Source organism: Pimephales promelas, chromosome 7, assembly GCF_988280905.1.
Source record: "Pimephales promelas chromosome 7, fPimPro1.hap1.1, whole genome shotgun sequence".
In the NCBI taxonomy this organism is placed as follows: Eukaryota; Metazoa; Chordata; class Actinopteri; order Cypriniformes; family Leuciscidae; genus Pimephales; species Pimephales promelas.
Genome location: NC_142775.1, coordinates 33,525,013 through 33,551,829, shown reverse-complemented (window position 1 = coordinate 33,551,829; position 26,817 = coordinate 33,525,013). Strand labels below are relative to the sequence as shown.

The following is a 26,817-nucleotide window of genomic DNA, read 5'->3' as shown; positions in this document are numbered from 1 at the left end:
CCATGCACAAGCATCAGTATTTTTACAGTGCAAAGTTAGGCTTTTTTCTAACATCCTAACCCACCTTGTCAAACTTCTGCAATTAATTTAGCCTGAATTGATAAACATAAAAACAAAATGTTGAAGATAATTGCAGTCTTAAAGTCACCATAATCTCATTAGGCCCCATTTTAATGATCTAAGCGCGTGGTCTAAAGCGCACGACGCAAGTGAACTTAAGTCTGAATCCACTTTTGTTAGTTTAACGATGGGAAAAATGGTCGGTGCACCCAGCATATGGTCTAATTGTCCCTATTCTCTTAATGTGTAATGGATGTGTTTTGGGCAAAACGTGCAATAACGAGTCTGATCTCACATTCCCTTTAAAAGCCAATTGCGTTCGCACCATTTCGGATTCGCTATTTACATGGTGCAATTTGCAAGTGGAAAAACTGAACGCTTCTCCAGAAAGCTCACAGATCTGCTCGAGCACGCAACCAAACCATCTACGGGACAAAGTGTGAAGTGCATTGTGGACTCGCCTATGGCACATATTACTAACGCGCTCTTTAAATAACAAAAAAAATAAAAAATACTGTGCCATTGACTTTAGACCAGGTTTTTGTTGGTCAAGAGTACAGTCTAATTCAGTTGCCTCAAAATAGCAACACGCCAAACACCTCGTTTTCAGACCAGCACGCCAATGGGTGCACAGATGGGCGCAAATGCATTTGCTATTTAAACAACGTGGCGCCGGACGTGAAAATGATAACTGCGTTGGGCTGAAACTAGCAAAAAACACTTGCGTCTCGTCTAGCACTGCATTGCACTGGGTGTATGGTAGGGTCATATCTTTGTATGTATGTAAAAACATCTCTTTTCAGATCATGTGTGCACAAAAATGACAATAACCCAATTAATTCCTGATGAAAAAAAAAATCTGCCCTACCTTTTTTCTCATCCGAGAAGCTGTTTCACTCAAATATGTCACATCACAGAAGAAAAGACGATCACAATTTCCGTTTCAGGTCAACTTTAAGGTGTGGTTGCATTTTATCGTTGTTTTGCGACATTTCACAAGCAAAATCCAGTCATTTGAATTTCGGCTGATCTGGTAGCAAAGAAATTTGTTTACTCAAATTTTGCATCTGGTTGAACTTTGGTGAGACACAAATTCGCAGTGCCAACCAACAGCAAGCCTCTTGGTTCCGCAGTGACTGCTGTATGGGCAGAGATTCGTAACTTGGAAACAAAGCAAAACTAAAGAGAGAAACTCATTTTAGCACATATAACAGTAACACTACACTTTATAAAATGGTCAGAGGCTTTTAGAAAGCCGTTATTTAGAGTTAGTTTTATTGTTATTATTTCTGCACCGTTCACCGTATGTTGTTACATCTGGTCCGGCATTCTTTCAGCTGCGAAATTTCGCTTAGCAAAGGTAAAAGTGATGTGCTGCTGATTTGTTTTGGGTTGTCTTGTGAGCTTTATAATTATTTAATATGATAATTGGAAAACCCCATGAATAGGAACCCTATACCTATTCAACTAAATAGTTGTCTTTACACTGTAAAAAAAAATGCTTTCACGTTGTTTGTTGATACTCTCATGCAGTGAACAGGTGAAAAAGGCAATAAACAACAACAATAAAGCTACACAAAACTGGGACAGTAACCCCCTGCCTCATAAACACTGGCATTATTATTGTTTTGTTTTTTTTAGTGAGACTGCCTGGCATCAAGACCTATGTGGACCCACACACTTATGAAGACCCGAGTCAAGCCGTGCACGAATTCGCCAAGGAACTGGAAGCGTCTTGTATCGCCATAGACAAAGTCGTTGGGGCAGGTATGCGGCGTCATCACTCACTCTTTGGTGCAATGAAACAAAGTTGTTCCACTTGTAACAAACATGGCAGGTGGTGTAAATGAGAATCATTTAGCACCACAGTTGGAGGTGTGTGGCTTTGAGATGGGGAAAGGGTCCCTCCCAGTGCTCATCCTCACTGCCTCAATGCCTTTAATAGACTGCCTGCTGCCGGAGCAGAGGAGCATGGGTAAGCAGAGCACACCTCCGGCTGGGATATTATATTTCACCCCCCACAGCTCTCTCTCTCTCTCTCCCCGCATCCCTGATGTCTTAAACAGCAAAGCACATATCAAGATAATGCCTTGTGATTCATGGCTCTATAGACAATGCAGCAGAGCCCAGCAAATAAAGGAACCGTTGACTTTTGATGCACCACCGTACCGTCGGCATACAAACATCAGGGCTTACGCACTACAAATAAGCACGTTCCCTGGTTCAAATGTCACTTCTGCATTTTGCAGCTTTCATACACTTTGGCAAGTGATACAAAGGTGAAAACTGGAAAATGATCTTTTAGCGTTGAGTTTGGGAGATCTTCATTCATCTGCAAAGCTTATCAGAGCAATCACTGCTGAGGATTAAGCCAGGTTGATATTTAAGATGGTCAACATCATCTGAGCGCTAGCCAAGTCCAATGTAGCGGTTGTTTAGACAGCTTGCAATTATTCCCGCTAACTTTTTCCAGACATCAATCCTGGATTTCACCCATCTCTTTAAACTTGCATGGGAAATAAAGTAATTGCACATCGAATTCTGCAAACAGGACATGGCCCTGGCTTGGATGTCTAGGTGGTGACATCATTTTTACCCAAATGTCCATCCAAGTCTCTGTCAGCATCGTCCATTGTGGAGATCTGATCCCCTGCTGAGGACTTTGAAGTTTGCCTTACACCTGCGTACGTGCCCTAGAAATCAATTTAAAGGGTTAGTTCACCCAACGCTGAAAATTCTGTCATTAATTACTCACCCTCATCTAGTTCCAAACCCGTAAGACTTTTGTTCATCTTCAGAATACAAATGAAGATCTTCTTGATGAGATCTGAGAGCTGTCTTTCCGTCCATTGACAGCTACGCATATACCACTTTTGATGCTTCAAAAAGTTCATAAAGAGATCGTAAAACTAATCCATTTAAATGGAGCAGTTTAGTCCAAAATGAAAAGATTGAATTAAGGCTTTTATTCCCATAAAACTATTCATCAACTTACATATCAGTTGTGGTAAACGGAAGCTCAAGAATGTTCACGTGACGTGAACCAATGAGGTAATTCTCATGTTACGCAGCACGTTTGAGCTTCAGCAAGAACTAATGATGTTTGTTTTCACTGATCAATGTTTAAATGTGAATAAAAGCATAAATTCAATCTGTTTATCATATAAAGCGATCAAGTCTCTTTAGAAAATTTGGACTAAAACGCTCAATTCATATTGAGTTTTTACAATCTCTTTGTGAATTTTTTGAAGTGTCAAAGTGGTAGTTGCGTAGCTGTCAATGGAGGGGCCGAAAGCTCTCAGATCTCATCAAAAAGATCTTCATTTATGAAGACGATCAAAGGTCTAAAGGGTTTGGAACGACATGAGGGTGAGTAAATAATGACCAAATTTTCATTATTAGGTGAACTATGCCTTTAAGACTAGGATCATCATTATGCTCCACCTTAAAAAAAATACTGACTAGTCATAATTGTCCTAAACGCAAAGGCTGATATGCAGTGAAAAAAGCAATATTGTGAAATATTATCATAATTTAAAATGACTTTTCTATTTTAATATATTATAAAGCGTACTTTATGTATGAGATGGCAAGGCTACATTTTCAGCATTATTACTCTTCGGTGTCACAAGATCCTTCACAAATATTTGAAGGGTAGTATAAACCAATGAAGGATCTGAATTGCACTCTAAAAATGCTGGGTTGTATTAACCCAACTTTGGGTCAAATATGGACAAACCCAAACGTTGGATTAAAAATGACCCAATGGCTGGGTTTGTCCATATTTGACCCAAAGTTGGGTTAAAACAACCTAGCAGTGTATAGTTTGAAAACATATTTTTACAGAAAATATGCACAAATAATGTAAAACACATTGCTCCTTTTTAATAATCTAAAATAAAAAAATGGCATGGATATCAATGTTATTAGATTCCTGCTCATTTCATTCCAACCCACATAAAAAAACACGCGTTATGAGAATATTGTACCGTAAATGTTTTTCCAATTTTCCCACAGATAATGTTTTGTTTCTTAGACAGACAGAGCTTAGATGTAATTTTTAGCATGAATTAGCATGAATGCAGTTTAATTAGAAGAGAAATCAGTGCTTCTCCTGTCAGCTTTCATTTTCCCTAAAATAAGCATCTCTCACCAGGGGAGTTTGGAGAGGTGTGCAGTGGCCGACTGAAGCTCCCGTCTAAGAAGGAGATCTGTGTGGCCATCAAGACCCTCAAAGCCGGATACACAGAGAAACAAAGACGGGACTTCCTCAGTGAAGCGAGCATCATGGGACAGTTTGACCACCCCAACATCATCAGGCTGGAAGGTGTGGTCACACGAAGTAAGTAACATTCCACTCACTGATTAAACACATTCAGTGCGCCCACCTGTTTACAATTTATTTTTAATACTTCAGTTCTAATACTTCTCCATTTCAAAAGAAGAAAGATGAATGATTTAGGTGATTTATTTATTTATTTTGCTGCTGTATCCTTATGAAAAGCATGCAAGCGTGTGCTGTACAGTGAGTTGAATATGTTCGGAAGTTTCATTTATCACGTTTAGATGTAAGTTCGGAGCTCGTCCTTTTGGGAGTATCTCATATAAAACATTAGCTGTTTCCAGTTATGGAATATTAGTGAATGTCATGAAGTTGGCAAATCCATTGCACAGAAAGCCACTGTTTTATTGACCTCTTTCTTATAACGTTGGGCCAATGTCCAGCACGAGAGACAATTCACACAGGGCTGTAAATCACCTGTGGTTGTAAATCTCCCTAGATCAGTCTTTATTATGTAGCATGATCAAAGCGAAATTCTCTAATCCATTCCACAATCCTCTTCAGGGACTCATAGGTGAAAATGGGGAGGAAAAAAAAGAAATTGTTCGCACTTTACCTTATCTAACTTCAAACAGACAGCTTGAGGGTGCAAGCCTTCGAAGTGTATTCCATTGACGGAAAGCACAGATGACGTCTTCATTATATTTTCGGCATGATGTGCGTAGCCTGATTTTTGTGCGCAGCCTGATTTTTCTGGGACATTTTGGCCACATCAACCTAGAATAGTACTGCATATTAAAATTATTTAGGAAAGTATTTTACCCTAAAAAAGGTATACCATAAAAACAATTGATGTTTCAGTTTATTTAAATAGGGCATTTTGCAATATATGTTGTTCAAAAGCATGTTGAAGTAAAAAAAAATTTTTTTTGTTATATGTTACATTTTAAATATAAAAAGTAAATTAAAATCAGATGTTTCATTTTAGTCTTTATACTTGTTTTTCATTCAGGCAAACATTTTAGTCAGTAGTGAAAAACATTCTTTTCCCGGACAGTTTTGTTTCAATCTATCTTCAGTAGTATTCTGAAAGGAATGCCACAGTTTCCTTTCATGTCCATAATTCCTCATAAAATGAGGATTATGTTGGTTGAGTAAATCTTACTGTGCTCATGCTTCAGACTTTTTGACTGTAAATAATGGGAAACTTCATTGTAAATGACTGTCAAATGTGGCTGTTGCTGGTAAGAAACCAGGCTTTGTAGTGTGTGTGTTTAGGGAGGTGGTGCACATTGCGTGTGTTTGAAAGTAAGTCTGGGGTGCCGGGTTTGGGCCGTGGGGCCGGAGGAGGTTGGCAAGTGTCTTCTGTAGCTTCTGACGTGATGTGATTTATTAACTCTGCCCTGTTAATTCTTAATAATCCAGAGACTTTCACACCCCATTTAACCTGCTGATTTTGGCCCTGCGTAAGGCAAAATATTTGTGGAGCGGCAATTGCTGCTTCACAGAGAGACGGAGGGGCCGGGATACTGATTACGAGCGGGATTTCAGGATCAAAAGTTTACTGGATAGATGTGTGGTTTAAAGAGGAGGGATTTCTTTGCTATCAGAAACCATAAAACAACTTAACTGGTCCAGACTGGTCCATTACAGTTTGTGTAATGTTTTATCTGTGTGCATAAAACACTGAAAGTTATGGAAGCTTGTGTCCGCCACAGAATAAAACATTTTAAAAGATAATTGCAACTTTTTTTTTATCTCACAATTGCGAGTTTGTATCATGCAATTCGTACTTTATATTAATGAAAAGTCAGAATTGTGTGATATAAACTCGCAATTGCTTGTTATAAAGTCCGAATTTTGAGATATAATCTTACAATTCTGACTTTTTTAAGTTTATATCCTAGAATTATCACTTTATAACTTTATATCACAAAGAAAAAAGTCGCAATTGTGAGAAAAAAAGTCGCAATTACATTTTTCATTTTCTATTCTGTGGCGGAAACAAACTTAAGAAAGCATTACGCGGTATAAAAAAAACTGAATTTATTTCTTATTTTTTAATAAGACTTTATTCTTGTATTCAGATTTATAAAGAATATTAAGTTAATTTTACTTACCTTATTAACAAATACATTTTAACTAGGTCTGTCAAACAATTAATCGCGATTAATCGCATCCAAAATAAAAGTTTGTGTTTACATACAGTAATATATGTGGGTGCACTTAATTATTTTGTATATATATACACATGCATGTATATTTAAGAAAAAATATTATTTATACATAAAATATTTCTATTTACATATAATATAATTTTTAGATACATTTTAGATAAATCTATACACAGTATATACATGAAAATATTTTTTAAAAATATACAAGCATTTAAGTGTATTTACATATAAAATAATTATACACAGTGCACCCACATATATTATGTAAACACAAACTTTTATTTTGGATGCGATTAATCGCGATTAATCGTTTGACAGCCCTGATTTTAACATATGAAATAAAGTTGCAATAGTCTAATTTTTATGACGCAAATACTCATAAAAGGCTGCTAGATGTGAGCAAGACTGTTATAGTCATGAGTTGTGCAGGGTTGCTCTTCTCCACTCATTTTAATTACACACATTTCATAAATTCCATTCATCACAGTGCTGGGCTGTCAGCTGTCGAGACGCTGGGAGGAGAAAAAGACTAAATTATCATTTCTGCACATACATATCATGACAACACAGGCTGGTCATAAGGCTATTATTGATATAAAGTCGTTTTATGTACAGGCTTTGAAATAAAGCACAGATAAAGTGCAGATGATAAAACCGGTGATATACGAGCAGCAGGACAGAGAAAATAAAGCTGTCAGACAGTGACAGTTGACCTTGTGGTCTGTCCAAGTTCAGGCCAAGACTCTTTTCATCCTGCAGGAAACTCTCATTTACCTGAAGTCCCAGTAAGTCATGGTTATGATTGGTGACCTTGTGGTGTCAGAGGTGTCATGTGAAGAGGTGCACCTCTGCTCCGACAACTCTGCTCTTGTTATGGGCTTCAGACAATAATGTGCTGAAAACCTGGTGTGTAGCCAACAACCTGTTCACCCTCTCAAACTCTGTGGAAAAGATTCATATGCTTAACCCAGAGCCTTTTATAACAGCCACGTGTAGCGATGAGCACTGTAGAGGGAATCTCAAGAAACCTGACTCGTCCAGGTCACATTTCAGCCCAAAATCAAATAAAACAAATTAGTTGTTTTTAAATATAATATAACAAAGCCTACTAAGATTTTCTGTTATTTTTTTTTTTACCATTTTGGTACCATTGTGAAATTACCATTAAATATCAATGCTGATTTTTCATTACGGTAATTAAAAAATACTGTAACAGAATATATTTATCAGCAAAAATCAAAAGCGGCAAACCAAATACTACCAATGACAAAGCAAGCAATCTTCTGATATATATATATATATATATATAATCTCCAAATGGCTACATCAATGCATACCACTTTATGGGTTTTAAGCTATTTTAATTATATATAATTATTTTATTTGACTTTATTTAAAAATATGGTTCTTTTGAACGTTCTATACATCAAAGAGTTCTGAAACAAAATATATTTTTAATAATAATAATAATTGGGCAGCAAATCAGCATGTTGGAATGATTTCTGAATGATCATGAAGACATGGAGTAATGATGCTGAACATTAAGCTTTACATCACAGGAATAAATTACACTTTAAAACATATTAGATTAAGTTATTTGAAATCATAAGATGCAGTTATATTAAATGATGATATTTCACAACATTACTGTTTTTACTGTATTGTTGATCAAATAACTAGCCTCAGTGAACATAAGAGACTTATCGACCCCAAAATTTTGAACAGTAGTGTATTTTGTACAGTAATTTGCATAATTGTCTTGACAGGTTTCATGACCAGTCCATTCTTAAATCTCTTCAGTGTCATCATTGAAATAACTTTGAAAATTGTTATGCTAAGCATATACATCTAAAGGTCAAACGTATCCATGCCTTTGAATGTATTATTTTTTTTTTCTTGAGAATTTCTGTCTTTGAAGATGTTTTCTTTTGTCCAACATAAGCTCATTAGTTTGCAAATTGGGCAATTTAACCTTCCAAAAGAAATGACAGCATTGCAGAAAAGCACAGCTCAATTTTGCCACATCTTTTCTCGATTAGACTAAGTCTGAATGCTCTCTCTCCTCAGGTAAACCCGTGATGATAGTGACCGAGTACATGGAGAACGGTTCCTTGGATGGCTTCCTGCGAGTGAGTGTGACACACTGAGCACATTTAATGAGACTCCATTATGTATGATCAGAAGAAAAGCACAGAGGGCTCATCCTAAAATCATTTAAAAACCCATCTGCGCCTCAGCCTCTCCTGCGTTCTCTCAGTACCTGCTTATCGCAGCATGCCTTCAATTCTCCCAAGCTCTCTTAACATTTTATTCTCATTTGTACAAATAGACACAAATTGCTCTCCGCTGCCTCACCTATGTCTCTATTTGCTGCGGAAAGATTCAGAGTTTTTTTTTTTTTTTTGCCTTTGTGTTTAACATCCCCCAAATTCATCACTTTGGTATTCGTAGCCGAGGCACAGGCCTCTTTAAATAGACACTCACACTACCTGTGTTTCAAGTGCTTTGTAGTGTCTGAATTTCACTTGAGCCTATATGCACAATGGCCTCATTCTCTCACACAGAACAGACCAGGCTTGTGTTCAGAAGAAACACTCATAGAGAACGTGGATTTGCTTGCGATCGGACTGGGTGGGGGGGACTGGCTCGCCGCCTGCCAACCCATCCGTGCCAGTTAAACAGACTGGGCATGCTCTGTCCTTCAGATGACTTCCTCTTAGCCCATCGCTCGCACTGCGAAAATAAACAAGCAAACAACAGGCTGTGGGATGGCCCATCTGAAAAGTGCTGATAAATGCGCTAATGAGATCATTAAATGGGCCAGCTTAACCTTTGGCTGTGGCCATACTGCCTTGGCTCTAATACACCTGACATATGAATTTATCAGCCTTGTGTCATTTTTCAACAGTTTACCACCAGCCATGGTTTATTGTGCCAGACAATCTGCTATTTGTAGAACAAAATGAACACAGCAGAATTTGAATCATTGGATGGAGCTTGTACTCGTAAAAATAACTGAAAATTGAGGACTAATTCATTGGGTGTAACCATTTATTTAGAGGTTCAATGCAGAGTTTCTAAATGTTTAGACTTGGGCTCTACAATGAATGGGGATGAACTAGAAAAAAAACGTGGACACTAACTGAAATGAGTATGCAAAGGCAGATTATTAAAACAACCTGAGCAAACAAGACATGGAATTAGCAGGACCTATATGAACTCGTTCCTCGTGTGTCTGCACAGGATCCCACTCCTACAAATAAGAGAAAAGTTGCAGTGTTCTGCAGCAATTTCCTGCGCACTGCAGCCTGGCCTGCACTCTATCAAAGAGATCTGTCATCCTCCCTCCAACACGCTTCCTCGCCACTGCTCATGTCACTATTATTAGCAAGCCTTTGAACCTCTCTGAGCTCCTTTCTCTTCCAGGTGGTCCAGGGGTTTATTTTAATCCAAACTTAGTTTGTATGCAGTACATAAACACTCGCATAGAAAGCAAGTGAAAACAGAGTGGACAGAGACAAGGAATGAAGGGAAGAACAAAAACTCACATTGAGAAAGAAGAGAAATAGATCAAACAATAATAAAGGATTTGACATTGTTTACTCCTCATGCCGTTCCAGACCTGTTTGATTTTCTTTGTTCTGTGGAACACAAAAGTGAAAACTGAATGAGGACTGGAGCTTCAAAACTGAATCCAAATCATAAACGTTGTGCATGTGACCCATGCAGTATAGTTCAAATCTTTTGAAATAATAAGCTTTAGCTTTTTGTGAGAAGAATATATTTTGGATGCGATTAATCGCAATTAATCATTTTGGATAATTTTATTTTGGATGCGATTAATCGCAATTAATCGTCTGACAGCCCTTATATATATACAGTATATATATATATATATATATATATATATATATATATATATATTAGGGCTGTTAGGGCTGTCAAACGATTAATTGCGATTAATCACATCCAAAATAAAAGTTTGTGTTTACATAATATTTGTGGGTGCACTGTGTATTTTGTGGGTGCACTGTGGGTGCACTGTAATTATTTTATACAGAGAGATACACACACATGCTTGTACTGTATATATTTAAGAAATATTTTCATCTATATACTGTATATAGATTTATATATATATATATATATATATATATATATAATTTATATAATTTATAAATATAAATATTTTATATATAAATAATATTTTTTACGAATCGCGATCGCGATTAATCGTTTGACAGCCCTAATATTTAAATATATATATATATATATATATATATATATATATATTGGACTACTAAAAATAGCTAAAACTAAATAAACTAAAACTAAAAACTGACATTAATATTAACTACACAATTGTTTTACAAAAACAAATTGATAAAAACTGCAAAATGACTAAAAAATTTAACTAAAATTAAAATACAAAAAAAATCTAATTCAAAATATTTTATATGACAAAAAATATAGTAGTATATTAATGATAGTAAAATGTCACTGATTTCGTATTTATTGTAACTGCCAGGAAAATATTGACCAGACCATTCTTTAAAATTTCACCTTTTATGTCTTACGGAAGAAATAAAGTCATACCGGTTTGGACATTACATGTAGATGAGTGAAAACCTTTTTGGAAATATTTCTTTAAAACTGCAGTTTGCCTCTCTTTGGTATAGAAAGCCATTTCTCCAGAGCTCCCTGACAAATCAATGCTATCTCACTCATCCGGCCAGTCTCTCCCTCTCCTACTGAAGCGCTTCCTCCCATGGTGTTTATCTCCAAGTCCTGAGCATATCATTCTTCGTATAAAAGGCCTATTCACACGCAGCAGTGTAAACACTGCGAGCCTGCCAGTGGGCTTCACTTCAGATATGCAGTCAGCGATGTGTTCGTGTGTACATCCTATTTATATTCTTCAACAAGTTGCAGCACTGTGGATAAAACCAGCAAAGACAGTCAAGCGCTCATATTTATTAAGTCAAGGATCTGCTACTCTCAGCAAAACCATTTCACGAGTCGTGAGATGGAGTTAGCTCATGACAGATGTCTTTGGAAAAGTCAGGCAGTGTTTTGAGATATGAGTCATCAATGTTCCATTGTGTTTTATAACCCATAGCATGACTTTGACTTCTGTTTATACAGTTGATATAAAACACCTTATTTGACTTTTCCCTTCTTCCCGTCTCTGTCAGAAACACGACGCCCAGTTCACAGTGATTCAGCTGGTGGGCATGCTACGTGGCATCGCATCTGGTATGAAGTATCTGTCGGATATGGGCTATGTGCACAGAGACTTGGCCGCTCGCAACATCCTGGTCAACAGCAATCTAGTGTGTAAAGTGTCAGACTTCGGCTTGTCCAGAGTGCTGGAGGACGACCCAGAAGCTGCCTACACTACAAGAGTAAGTCACACTCACTAAATTTTGTAGTCAGTTCAGCAGTGAAATTCAACAATAAGCAATAACAAATGCTACCTCATTAAATGACATTTTTTTGGAAGTTGAAATATACTCCAGTTGCCTTTTTTGACTAAAACGATATGTCAATATGAACTTATTTTCACCTTATACTACAGAGTTGTTGAATTCATGAATCTGATTGGTTGTCGGACATTCTAATGTGTGCAGTTATTTTCTTGGAAATACACAGTTACTAAAGCAGTTCCGGGCAGGACTTGACCGCATTACATGTCCATATTTAGTTATTTCAGTTCCTTACAGCCTACAACAGCAAAAACTAAAACCGACAATGACACTGACCAATCAAATAACTAAATAGGATGAAAACCACAAATTTATTCCGTGTTTTTATTTTTTGCCACAAAATGTAGTTTTGTTATGTACAAAACATTCCCTCTTTCTCCTGCTTTCTCTCACACTCAAACACACACAGTATCACAGTGATTTCAAATTGATCTGAGAGGATTGAGAGATGCTCTATAAACCGTACACTGCCTTTCAAAAGTGAGAGAGGATGGGTGGATGGATGGATGTTACAGTAGATTTGGGAAAGGAGTGTTTTTAAGTGCTTTATTAGCAAGCCCTAACCCAATCTTCTCTCAGCCGTGATTAGACCCAGACAGAATCTACTCTGAATATGTGGAACGATTTTAAACAAAGTAAAATGTGTTAAACAGAGTTGAGAGAAATTCACTCTTTTTGTGGCTGAAAAGCATTACCATGAGGAACAAGGCATGTGTAGAACTTTATGTAAATTATGGGCATCCCAATTCTGCAGAGCACATTCTGTGTGGGCCAGGCCATGGTTGACCAACGTAGCTCAATGTCTCCTCTCAGCCAGCATGTCTGAACATTATTCCCTGGGATTAATAACCATATTTGTCACTCTCATCCTTAAGAGCAGCATTCATCATCAGAAGAGATAACTAATGCATACATACACTTAGAGTCGGGCATAAATCTACAGCATGTGAGGCTTAAAGAGATATTGCTGCTTAAATTACCAATACAAGTGTCACCTAACATAAGTGTTACACTGATATATAGCATATGCTGGGGAGGGGATGTCCAACATGTTGTTAGTTAGATAAACCCAAATTGCTTGGGTTGTACTTGTGCTAGTCAGACAGCCAATGTAAATGTATCTTTTCACCGTTACAACTAGACCCCCTACTGAATCATTGTGCGGCTATGAGAACCTCAAACCCACAAGAATGCTGGAAACTTTCACTTTCTACCTTTTATTAAACCAAAAGGATACATTGTGTCACATTTTACATTCATTAGCTGTGATCTTGCAGGGACTGTTTGTACGCACTCAATGGGGTGGCCTGTGCACAAGTGGGTTTATTTTTTAAAGGCCTTGTGTTTGGAGAATGTGGGGTAGGAATTGTGTGACTTGGCCAGGTTTCTGGTTGGCTTTGGCTCTACCCTGTTCTCTCTCAGTCTACCTCCTTCATGAAGGTTGAGTGTAGAGTTACCTCAGCAGCCGAGCTGGAAAAATACAAAGCAGGTCCTCAGAGAAAGTGGACCTGAGCACATGAAAAAAGCCCAGCCAGCGTTCAGAGCTGAAGACAGGATCGATGAAGGTGGTGGTCTACCACAAACCATGAGCAAAGATAGAACAGTTCAGTGAAAAAAAAAAAGGTGTAGAAACAATTTTCACGATCACGAAGAAACAGCAAGTATAACTGTCTGATATGGGTTATGTGCAAGAGGTACTTAACATCAAGAGGTATACAGCAGTTTTTACCACTGTTCTATGACAGTTTTCAGCATCCCCATTAGGTGGTAATATGTACATTTTAGGTGCCAATACATTTTAGGTGCTCTGCTCATATGTCCATTTCAGGAGCTAATATGTCCATTTTAGGTTGTAATATGTACATTTTAGGTGCTAATAAGTACATGTTAATATGTACATTTTAGGTGTCAATATGTACATTTTAGGTGATCATATGTCCATTTTAGGTGGTGTACATTTTAGGTTCTAATATGTCCATTTCATGAGATAATATGTCCATTTCGGGTGCTAATATGTACATTTCAGGTGCTAATATGTACATTTCAGATGCTAATATGTACAAAAGTGTACCTTTTGAAAAGGTACAGCCCCAGTGACAACTTTTGTACCTTTTTTTCTGAGAGTGTATCCCAAGCCTGGGATGGGGGAGTACTCTGGGTTTGGGCCAGTTTCTGAGCTCGGAGCCCTCCCAAATACACATATCCTTTACCCAACTTAATTAAATGTAAGTGTGCCCTTGTGAATATTTTGAGGAGACAAATGTGGGCGATCCAGAGTCTCCAGCTAAGATGATGATGATGAGATCTCTGCTAAAACTTTAAAGGAGACCATTGTGAGAGAGTTCGAATTTTCGGTCTCAAGAAAAAAAGCGTAAAAAGCAGGACTCTTGATGCTAATGTTTCCTCATTTATGTCTAGCAAAATCATTTATGATGTGAAAGAGATCACTTTTTTTCTTTGCTCTGGCCGGGTAGCTTAAATTTCATTCATCCACGGCATTGCAGTCAAATGGTATGCATTGTCATTTTTTACGTCATTTAGAGTAGACAGTGTTTTGCTGCACAGTGATTTAATAGAGAAAATCATGACCTATATTTACATGCATACAAACATTTTGCCACCAGAATAGTAAGCATGTGGCCCAATTTTTGTAACCTTGTGTACTTTGCACATGCGCATTAAATTGTTTTGCTCTAATCAGTTGCAACACTGGTCCTGGCTGTTGTTTCACAGTAGAAAAACTAAACTAAAGAGATGGAACAACAACACCAACAAAGCATGCATTGACAAGCACTTTTGTGAGGGGGTTATGAGAATACAAAGCCATTTTTATTTGGTCATATATTCTGGAGAAAAAAATACACTAGAAAAAGAACTTTCTAGAGCACATGTATCGACCTCCTGCGTTCATGTAGCGATTTCAACTTGAGTATACTTTGAAGCGCTACGCATGTTGTACAGTCAATCCCATTTCAAACACGATCAAATCTTAATAGTACCCTAGAGCTTATTTCAAATGCTCATTCATTAGATGCATAGCCTGGTGAAAACTAGATCATTCTCAGTTGTAACTGAGTTATAGTCTGGCAAAGCGTCATAGACAAATCATTTCCAGAGGGGCGTCACCAACGGACGTCGCGGATAGACCTAAAACCAATCAGAGCGATGAAGGAGATGACGTATGCAGAGCGGTGGAGAAACATCTCCGTGTGTTGTTTTTTGCTCATTTTTTAATTGTGTAAAGCCCGACCCAATGTTTCTGATTGGTGCCTCGATTTCGACGGATTGGAAATGGGCTTGAATGAGCTCTTTGCCAGACTAACTTTCAGAGCAAATCTAAATTTGCCGGAAGTTGTTTGGGTTTTCCCAGGCTATTAGATGCATGGAACTCTCAAAAATCCCCTTTCTACCAGCTCTGACACTTTACATATGTGCTGTTTTAAACACAGATGCATACAGATTACATGATTTGGCATATGAACGTTAGAGTACATGCTTGTTATTCTAAAATATGTGTTTGGATATTGTCACAGATGGCAGATGACATTTCCTTGACAGATGGATTTTGTCTGTTCATAGGGTGGCAAGATTCCAATCCGATGGACCGCACCAGAGGCCATCGCCTATCGTAAGTTTACCTCGGCCAGTGACGTATGGAGCTATGGGATTGTCCTATGGGAGGTCATGTCTTATGGAGAAAGACCTTATTGGGAGATGTCCAATCAGGACGTGAGTAGAGCAGCTGTCAACAAAGCAATCCAATGTCTTTCATGCCAAAGTAGATCAGTGTGGCATATGTTCAATGTTTGATTTGATTTAAAGAGTCTTACACAAAAAAATACAGAATAAGAGGCTATTCACACAGAACATGGATATATTAACTTAAGGGGTCCTCAGGTACAACGGGGCAAAGAAAAATTAGCTTTTCACGACTCTTGCAGAAAGAATATATGTTTTTATTGAACATTAAAATGGAGTAACAGATTCTGTGTGGAAATAAATCATGAAAGTGCTATAAATCATATAAATGTATGGGTCTTTTCAGGTAAAGACTTCATGACCACTCCTCAAGCCCCAGTTGGCCCACTTTGGACCAAGGTATTCGGCGTGCCAAAAACCCCTGGCCATTAGTCCCGATGATTTTACATCTAAGAAGTGCGGCTGACAAAAAAAAAAAAAAAAACCTTGGGAACCCCTGATTTAGGGAATGTTTACAGAAAAACAGTGAAATAGACTGCAAAAAAACGTGCTCTGTGTGAACAGCCATTAAGCGTTTGATATTATTGAGTTGGGGGTGAGTAAATAATGACAAAATTTTCCTTAATGGGTGAAAAATATAATTAAACCAGCAAGATTGTCCTTGATCAACCAGCAACCAAGCTACTTTTGCTGTTTAACAGCATGGCTAGACCATTCATGCTGTTCTAAACTGCTCTTATTAAGTAAAAAAAAAAAAAAAGAGGAAAACTCAGCTTCACAAGGACATAAAACCAAACACACATTAAGCAGCCAATGGTGAAAACGAGAGAAATGCTATAGGTTTTACAGAGAGTTTAGAACAAGAGTCATGTGTGGAATTGTGGTTAATGTGTAGTAGTCTGTTATGCAATCGTGTTGTGTTGATAATGTTATTAGTTCTTTAGCACTGACCCTGCGCAGTGGCCTAATTGTAGCAGTTCAGTAACTTCACCCTGAGCAAATAAGACCCTGAGAGTTTATTTGAACTGGATTGTGGCAGTTCCGATGATAAAGTGATGAAAAGCAAAAGGGAGTCACAGTTCTGGGGCTGCTGATTTTGTGTTGTTGCATGGACGGATATGCTTTGTTTTTGTTTTATCGTACTGGATTGTGACAGGCGGGAAGAGGAATAAATATGCCCTGACTTAGGTGCTCAAAAGACAGGAAATTGAAGAAAATAGTTCAGCAAATTACAGTACCTCATCTTTTGAAGGAAATAGTTCCCCAAAAAATGGAAATTTTGACATCATTTACTCACCCGCTGTATGTGCTTTTCGATAGGAGTGAGGAGATGTTAAGGTACGGTCACATTTACCAATGTACGGCAAATTTTCATGGGTGAAATCCAATCATTTTTAATGGGAATTCATGAAAACAGGAATTTCACATGAGGGCAGAAGATTTCCCCATGGAGATTTTGCAATGGGGTCAGATGTGTCACTTTGACCAACCAAAAGTAACTTCTGTGTGAGCAATAGTATATCATACATTGATATACTATTGGCAATAGACAAATCTCAAAGTTGACAAAATTTCACCAACATTTTGCTAATGTGACCATACAACACTATCTCACGACCAATTCGTACGAATTTGACGCATGATTAAAAAGTGTCTAATTCGTACTAATTCATACGACCTCACTCATACTAATTCGTACGATTTGTCTAAACCCACGTGATGGTTAGGTTTAGGGGCGGGGTAAGGGGTAGGTCATTCGTACGAATTCATACGAATTGGTCAATTCGTAAAATATGTACGATTTAGCTAAATTGTATTAATTCGTACGAGTGAGGTCATATGAATTGTTACGAATTAGCCACTTTTTAATCATTCGTCGAATTCGTACGACTTGGTCGTGAGATCGGGTTGGACCACACCTTCAGACAAAATGAGCTTCAGCTTGACGATGTTTTCGTGTGTGCCTCAGGTGATAAAAGCGGTGGATGAGGGCTATCGTCTTCCCCCGCCCATGGAATGCCCTGCTACCCTTTACCAGCTAATGCTGGACTGCTGGCAGAAGGACCGAAACAACCGGCCCAAATTTGAGCAGATCGTCAGCATCCTGGATAAGCTCATCCGCAACCCCAGCAGTCTTAAAATCACGGCCAGCACTGCGTCCAGGTACGTCGCTGTTCTCGTACCCAAGAGGACTGCTTTTAGACCGAGTTCTAGATGCTTGTTCTGATCTATTGCTCTTTCTTCTGCTTTGTCACGCTCAGATCAACTTCTCATGATCCCTAATGTGAGGAAATGTTTCTCTCTTCCTCTTGAACTCTAATTCGTGTCTTCCCCTCAGGTCTAGAATTTTCACACACAGCTGGTCACTTACAGTTATGATTAAGATACAACCTCAATATTTTCTACAGATTATTTTTCTAGACAAAATCAGTTTATTTATGGAGCCAGTTTGCAGAAACAGTCCTCAGACAGGCAGTGTTTGTGATAAACATTTGCTGACATCCTGTTTCTCCAGTATAATGTTATTTAAAGTATTAAACACAACATGGCTAAAAGTATATACAGTAGACTTCTGGGTAATGGGTTTGGTAAGAGCCCCTGATTGGTTGCACGTGACATTCTAGATTTGTCTTTGTGATAATAGTTTGGGAAAGATTATTTTTCTCTTCCAGCATGACAATACCCTTGGTGAGATCTATTTTGTAATGGTTTGACGCTTTCTGGTGTGGAAAAACGTGATTATCCTTCACAAAGTCCAGAATTGAAATTAAAATATTGCACTGATATTTAAATTCTTATTTATCGTAATAAGCTGCTAATTTATTTTCATGTTTCATGGCCTGTAAATATTAGTGTATAAAAAATTGTGTAAAATATTAAAAGCTAACACACTAATAGTTTAAAAAAGTTAGGCATCACAACATTATAATGTATAGTTTGTTAAATGAAAATATTTTGAGATTGGCTAAAGATTACTTTGTTATAAAATCACAGTGTTATCAAATTATTAGTTTTAAATATTGATTTGAAATCAAAATGTAAAAATGGTAATCTAAAAATTAGAACACACACTCACATACACAAATTGTTTTATGTATATTGTATTTTTAGGTTGCCTATTGTACATCTGGCCCAGGACTGCAGATGAAAACTAGCCTTTTGGCTAACTCTGGCATATTTTGACTTGTCATGTTAATATGCACTGTCCTTGTAATAAATAAACAAACAAATACTGTATATTTTACAAGTAATTTTTTTTTTAGATTTAGATTTTTTTTCGATGAAAAAAATTGAATATAATTATACTATATTAAATCTGTGTATTTTTATGCCAAACTTAAACTTTTATATAGCCATTGTTTTAATCCATTTTAAATATATATTCACTAAAAAGTCTTTAACCTAAAAAAAAAGTAGAAGACTCTAGTTTTCCTCTCTTTATTACAATAAGACCAGAGGGTTCGTCCGGCACGAGTGTGGACGTAAGTGCTATAACCAGGAGCTTTAATATTATGAAGTATGTAACAGTGACTAATGGTTTCTTAAGAAAGTGAAAATGGGTCCCAGGGAGTTTGCATGTAATTTTCCTGATTGGCTTTTAACATGGCCGTTTGGGGGACCAGCATTGGGCCCAGGTGATTTATGACTCTCTGAGCGAGACACACTCTGAGGTTCCTCTGCCGCCGGTCTGAAGCCACAGCTGCGTCCAAGCCCTTGCACCTCATTTATCCACATGCCCTGCATGCTAATGGGGCGGCACTCCTGCTATTCTCATGGATGGACCTTAGACATTAAGGCCAGACCACTTTAAGCTGGAAAGATGGCGTGCAGATGCTCGGATGTAAAATGTTGGCACTCTTAGGACAAGAGTAGGTGCACAATCTCAGAGCCTCCTCACAGCAAGAGATTCATTTTTGTCCGTGACGAAGCTACCCAGATGTTTCTCTGTGAGGAACATCCTCCTCCCTTTCCTATCCCCAGAGAACTTTAAAAACATGATACTAAGCATCCTCGGTTATTTAGAGGTCACTACACCAGAGGGGAGAGAGGAAAGCAAAAGAAAAGAGAGGCTGAGTGTTTACCTCTCTTTTTCCCCACCCTCTGGCCTGTTGTGCTCCTGTCGAGTGACGGCTCAGATCTCTGACGCCAGCACCTGATGCGTCCAAATGCAGTGGGTTTATGCCAGAGTTTAAGCTATCACTTCTATACCCAACAACAAAGACTTTTCTCCTCGTCAACTGCTTCTTTCTTTTTCACCTTGTGGGTTTTAGTGAGAATGTAGCTAAACATCACAAACAAACAACAGAGGACTGGACATCTCTTGAGCTGTGTCTGAAACCGCTCACTCGTTCACTCATTCACTAATCCCTATATAGTGTATGGCATTTGAGTGCACTATCTGCAAGGAGTGAACGAGATGAAGTGAGTGAATTCGGACGCTGACGTTTACACTGTGCGTAGGAGAGTTGGAGCTGTCGCAGAAAAGGCTTCGTCACGCGTACTGATAAAACTCCTTTTATCTTACATTACCTACTTTATAAAATAATATTAGCAACAATAACAATCATAATGACTTTATTTTGTAATTATACCTCCGTGCCAGCTTTGTAGTTTCATCGACTGAAATTGTACATTAACTCTCACGTTCACAGATGACGTGTCGTCGAGCGCCCTCCGGCGACCGTTATTATGTTCAAAACAACGATTAACGGATATTTTTCAAATCCTCCACTGGATGTAATGTTTCATGCGCGCTCAGTTCTCTCCGCATTGGATTGTGGGAAATAGGGCTTCAGGAAGTGTACATCGAATGTACACTTGAATTCAGAGAGGATTGTGGGTAAAAGTAGTGAATGAATGTAGGGAATGATGTCGTTCACTCAGAATTCGGACACCACTACAAAATGGCCGACACCCGATATAGTGCACTATATAGTGGATAGGGAGCGATTTCAGACACAGCTTTGGTTATCAGTATGGTCCTTTAGAGATTTAAATCATTTTTTTCCTCTAGATTATATTGTCAAATCTCTACTTTCTTCCACCATGATGGCCATTATAAATAAGATGTACAAATTATTTATCATACTAATGTAATGGTGCGTTCACACAGGACGCGAATAGCACGTCAGGCGTGAGTGATTTTAATGTTAAGTCAATGCAAAGACACGTTACATGCGTAAAAAAATCCTGCGGCGTGAATGAGGCGTAGAGCGTGCCGCGGTAGACGCGAATACGCCTCGTTCAAGCGAACTGAGCGTCTGTCGCATTAACCGCGATTGATTTAGTTAGTGCTATTTGTGCATTTATGCGTTTGACGCGAATTCGCACCTGCCGCCTGAATCTGAACTTTTGGCGTCAATTCACGCCGGGTTAACCAATCAGGAGCCTAGCTGCTTGCTCACGTGGTGAAGTATCTGGATGCTTCAATAAATTATTTTGTGATGATCCCCACGCCGCTGTTCTGCTCTCCAGAGCAAATACAGAGTGTGACGCGCGTAAATTCCGCTTCAAACTTTTGTTTTACATGCGTCAATTTCGCTCTTGATGCGCGAATGGATTCAAAGTGTTCAAGCGTATAACTAGACGCGGTAGGCGAGAATTTGACGCGCTATTCACGTCTGGTGTGAACACACAGTAAAGGATTAGCTCACTTCACGTGGATTTTTTTCTGATAATTTACTCATCCCCACGTCATCCAAGAAATTAATATTAATTAAGTCTCTTCAGTCATAAATAAATTAAGTTTTTTAAGAAATTATGATTTTATCTAGTGAAATGTTGGGTCATTTTCTAAAATAAATAAAAATGTGTACAATTTTTAACCACAAATGCTCATCCTGCACTAACTCTGCGAAGTGTGCCACACATTACGTCATCACGTTGAAAGGTCATGCGTGACCTATGGTGGAAGTACAGACCTAGAGTTTTATATTATAAATATTTATTTATCCAATTTACCATTTTAAATATCTATTCACTAAAGGGTGTTTAGCCTAAAAAAGATAGAAGACTCGTTTTCCTCTCTTTATTATAATAAGACTCCATTGACCAGAGGGTTCGTCCGGCAAAAAAAATGATGATTTATTTATTTACTTTGCTTTTTTGTTTTAAATTTAAACTTGTGCTATAACATAGATAATAATTTTGTTTTCTCTGACCCTTAGTTTTAAACTGACCAATCAACTAGCAATCATTAGAGCATTAGTAGACTATCTGCTTAATATCTGCTAACACTTTATTTTGATGCTCCACCAAGAGACATTCTACTGTATTCACTTTAAGAAACATTGCAACTAGTCTTATTCTAACTTTACTTTAAACTTTCTCTCACTTTCAAAAAAAAATCAGATATATTCAACAAATCTTAATTGGGCATCAAAACCTGCAGTGTTAATGCAGCCTAAGACAAAATGTCAAAAACACCCTTTGCTTGTGAAATTAGATACAGTACTGTTGTGTTTGATGTTGAGTCCAAAGTTATCTTTGCCGGCCCATCCTTTAAATAACAGCCTTTTTATAAAGTTCCATCGCAGGTTCATAAAACAATCAGCACATATATGTACTTCTCAAACTGTGACCGTCAGACTAAAATCAGACATTGTTAAAAATAAACTTTATCCACTCTTTCCCGACATTAGGAAATGGTTTCTGAAGATCCTGTGCACATCAGTGCAGTCTTGCAGACAGCTCGATTCAATGAGCTGTGTCAGCACTTACTGATCCCCTTTGCCAAGTTACTTGGATCCATTCAGCATTCTTTTCTAGTCAACTCAGCGTACATTATTCTTTTATTTTCATCACACAGTAATGGAACACTGGGAACATATGGATCTGAGTGGAGTTCCTGGTATTCTAATTTGTTTATTTTTGCATGACTGTAAACTGCAGTTCCCACAGGGATTGTGGTCTCCTTTCCGTCTGTTCCCCTGGTTCTGATCAGGTGCTCTTGGCCTTGAATTGTGGATTTCAGATGCTTTGACATCACATACATTTTGAGAGTTTTACCTGAATTAACAAAGACAAGAGCATTTCTTATTTATTTTTTTTTTCTTATTCTTATTTTTATTCACTTTCCCAACGTGATCAGGAATTGTTTTCATAATGTTGTCTGGTTACATTATAAAATGTCCACACAGTATTTGCCCATAAAAGGATTACCGTACATGCTAATAACTCTAAAAGTATTGTGTTTGTTTGAGAAGATAATTATACTGCAATAATAAATATTTTCGTGTAGGCTTATAAAGGTTTTGGTTAATGAGTTAGCCTTTTACCCAATCAACAATGGAAACAAACATAGGTATGCGAATAATGGGAAGTCATCAGAAACAGAGATGTCTGTGTATTCGAATAAACATTCCTAAATGTATTGGTTTCTTCCTGGGGAATGCTTGCCATAACACAGATGGAGAGAATCAGTCCCGCTTCTCTGCAGGTATTTCCTTATGGAGACCTTGAAGGCAAAGCTTGCATATCGGATTTGAAGGCCTTTGTGTTTACCCTGTGCTTGCACTTTTATAAGCTTGTTTTCTCCATAAATGACATTTGTCAAACGTGATGGGAATTGCAGACGACCACAACTTCAGTGCTGAATTTTTTTTCTGAGTCAGCAAGTTAGAGGAACAGTCGTGGGGTGTGTTCTCATAAAAAGCTGTTGTGCATCAGCTCTGCAAATGTGCGCTTCGTAAGGGTGATGTTTATCATTTCTTTCGGGCTGCTTAGCCAAATACTTTCCAATACCATTTATTGATGCCACTGGTGCAGAAATTACACGATTAATCTTAAATAATTTACAATACAACTAACAGTACTTGCTCTATGTTTTTCGTCTCTTCCCAGACCGGTTAATCTGCTTCTGGACAGAACCAGCACTGACATCACTTCCTTTCACACGATGGGTGATTGGCTGGAGAGTGCAAGGACGTTGCCCTGTAAAGATGCGTTCACTGGTGTCAGCTACAGCTCCTGTGATACACTGGCCAAAACCTCAGCAGAGTAAGAGCCTTTCAGGTTTTTTTGTGTTATAAAACTAAAATATGCGCTGCCAGTCAAAAGTTTGGACTGATTACGATTTTTGAAAGGAGTCTGAAGTTATGCTCATAAGGCTGCATTTATTTGATTATAAATAAAGTAAAAAGTCAAGTCACCTTCGTTTATAAAGCGCTTTTAACAGTGGATTGTTTCAAAGCAGCTTTACAGTTATAAAGGAAAATATTATAAACTGTAATATTGTGAAATATTATTACCAATGATTTAAAACAACTGCTTTAAATTTTAATATATTTTCAAATTTACATAAAATGTTCCAGTCTTCAGTGTTACATGATCCTTTAGAAATCATTCTAATATGCTGATTTGGTTAAATTGGATTTAATTATTATTGGTACTCAATTATTAATAGTTATTGTTATTATGAATGTCGAAACTTAGCCCAACCTTTTGAATTGTAGTATATCCATAAAGTGTCCACGTTTCCATAAAAATAATAAGTGCAATAACTTTTCATAATTGACTTTTTGACAATAATAAGATATGTTTCTTGTACACCAAATCACTGGAATATTACATTTTAAAATATATTTAAATACATATATATATATTTTTAATTGTAAAAACATTTCACATTGCTTTTACTTGAGCATAAGAGACTAAAACAATAAAAATCTTACCAATCAGAAACTTTTTACTGGTAGTGTTTATAGTCCTTCTTTTATATTCATTATCCGAGTTTTTACGATGCATCCTGTTTTTTTTTTTTTTTTAGTCCAATGCAACAGACAAGAGATATAATTTAAGATTAATAGTGTAAAATAGCCTAAAACCGTTGTCGAAGATGATGCCAAATTTATTTACAGATCAGTTTCCAGTAAATGAAGCCCAGCTTTAATCGTTTAATGGTGCCAATAACATTTGTTATTAATCTCAAATGACAGTGCTTTTTAATGTTTTCTTCTATGACAATGACTGCTATCCTCCCATAAACGTCATATTGGACAATCTCAGCTGAGTCAAAACAAAGTTCTAATAATAAAAGAGCCTGTGTGGATCCATGATGTGGATCTGAGGCTTTATGAGAAATGCTTTGTAGATGTTGAATGTTGAATGCCCTGGCCTGGTTAGCATCTCCTGAGACCACATTTCAATTCAAATGACGAGGCATTTGACAATGTAAATAATTTGACATTCATAACTTCAAAATGATCAAAGACCCGGTCTTGGAACAGTGGCAGTGCTGTGCTGCACGGTGTACCCTCAGGACCAAACATCTAAACACTGAGCAGTCTGTAATTGTTTGCTTGTCTTTATATTTTGTTCAGATGTCAGCGTAAATAATCACATGCAAAATAGCGGCCCTCATCCATGACCCAGATTGGGTTATTTAACATGCAGTTTGTTTGGCCTTATGAAGTGAGTGAACACCACCACTCTTTGGTCTGACCACAGAATCGTGTGTGTTATCATTTTTCTGTATTTTAAAGTAAATTGCTCATTCAAATTTCTGAACTGCTGAAAAGACCAGGATCACCATTATATGTTCTGGATTCTATTTAACCACAGTTGACTACACTAATCTTCCCCAAATCATCTTCATCAGTGAGACCATGCAAGATCAATCAGCTTCACTAAGTTTTGCTAATAATCAGCAACCATCACTAAGCAGCACAAACCAGTACAACTGCTAAACTACACCATAATAAACCAATACTAATCTGGCTAACAGCTGCACCAAATTAGGTAATCTCTCTCTCTCTTTTTTTTTTTTTTTTTTTTATAGACTGTCTGCATAATTTCTTCTAACACTTTATTTTCCTGGTCCCATAACTAACATTCTACTGATTAGTAGCTTATATATATATATATATATATATATATATATATATACACACACACAAACCCTTATAACTTAACAGTAATACTCTAATGAGAGTTAGTTGATATATGGTTTCAAATTATATGTAGTTCCAAAATTACTTTTAGCTAGTCAAATGTCTAAAGTGGACTATCAAAATAAAGTGTAATTAGTATTAGACCGCATGAACCATCAGCATCAAATTTGCATCCAACAACATAATCCAGCGACCAAGTCACACCAGCATTAACCACCACCCATAAGTACTAACCATACAAATCAACACTAACAAGTACACGAGTACTAAGGACTACACCAATTTGAGAGTGTTAGGCGAAGCTGTGGTCTTAAAGATCAGCGTTTTCATCCCCCCAAAAAATTGCTTCAAAAATTTGTTCAAACTCAATAAGGCCTAAAAACTGATGTTGCAGTGTAAAGGGTCTATCAGGAACACGAAGAATCACATGAGAGATATAATTATTGATGATTTATTCACTTATTACGTTACCTTGGTTGTGCATCTCTGTATTTTCGTGTTGATGAGGCCATAGTTAGTTTACCAGATGTTTGGTCTCTTTTTGCAATTTTATGTTAAATTTAAAAGAACGTTATGCTTTTTAATCTATCATTGAAAGTTTTACCTTATTTAGCTCAAGTTACATTAGACTAGACAAATATGAATGTATATGGCTGGCAGCATTCAATGGTTATACCTTCTTGTGTTTTGGTTTTTAAAAATATAGTTAATGGTAACACTTTTTTCATATTGCACTAAATATGTTGTAAATTGTAATTTAAAAGAAAGTTCTACAGAAGGACAAGTGTGCTATTAGGTTTTTATATATTTTATATATATATATATATATATATATATATATATATTGAGGATACTTTCTGTTTGCTTTTTATAAACTTATCAGAGAGATGAAGCCTACTTCAAAAGAAAAACTATATATATATAATATATATATATATATATTAAACTAGTAGTTTACTAAGAGTCGCTTCAAAGTTTAACGAATATAGTTCACAGTATAGTTGCATACTCAGCACACATGCCGCATTTGAATTAAAAATAAATCGAATGTTCAAGTTACATTTTGTTTTTCATGTTTTCTTGCACTTGAATGGATGAATTCACCCAAAATTATATATTAAAATGCACATATAGGCAAGTATTCCTGTGAAACATAGTCAGTTACGTCACAAGTGAACGTAAACAGTTAAAAAAACGTGTGTGTAAAAATGATGTTGGATACG

General features: G+C 37.1%; 1 protein-coding gene across 2 annotated transcripts in view; it reads left to right on the top strand.

Annotated features, from left to right (window-relative positions):
- Positions 1-26,817, top strand: part of epha3 (eph receptor A3) — a 120,684-nt gene that overhangs the window by 90,141 nt on the left and 3,726 nt on the right. For both annotated transcript variants that reach the window (XM_039683306.2, XM_039683307.2), the window contains exons 10-16: positions 1,702-1,827; positions 4,217-4,402; positions 8,587-8,648; positions 11,715-11,924; positions 15,585-15,734; positions 17,674-17,867; positions 23,547-23,702. In XM_039683306.2, the coding sequence (XP_039539240.2) occupies positions 1,702-1,827; positions 4,217-4,402; positions 8,587-8,648; positions 11,715-11,924; positions 15,585-15,734; positions 17,674-17,867; positions 23,547-23,702 (1,084 nt within the window). The remainder of the gene's footprint in view (positions 1-1,701; positions 1,828-4,216; positions 4,403-8,586; positions 8,649-11,714; positions 11,925-15,584; positions 15,735-17,673; positions 17,868-23,546; positions 23,703-26,817) is intronic.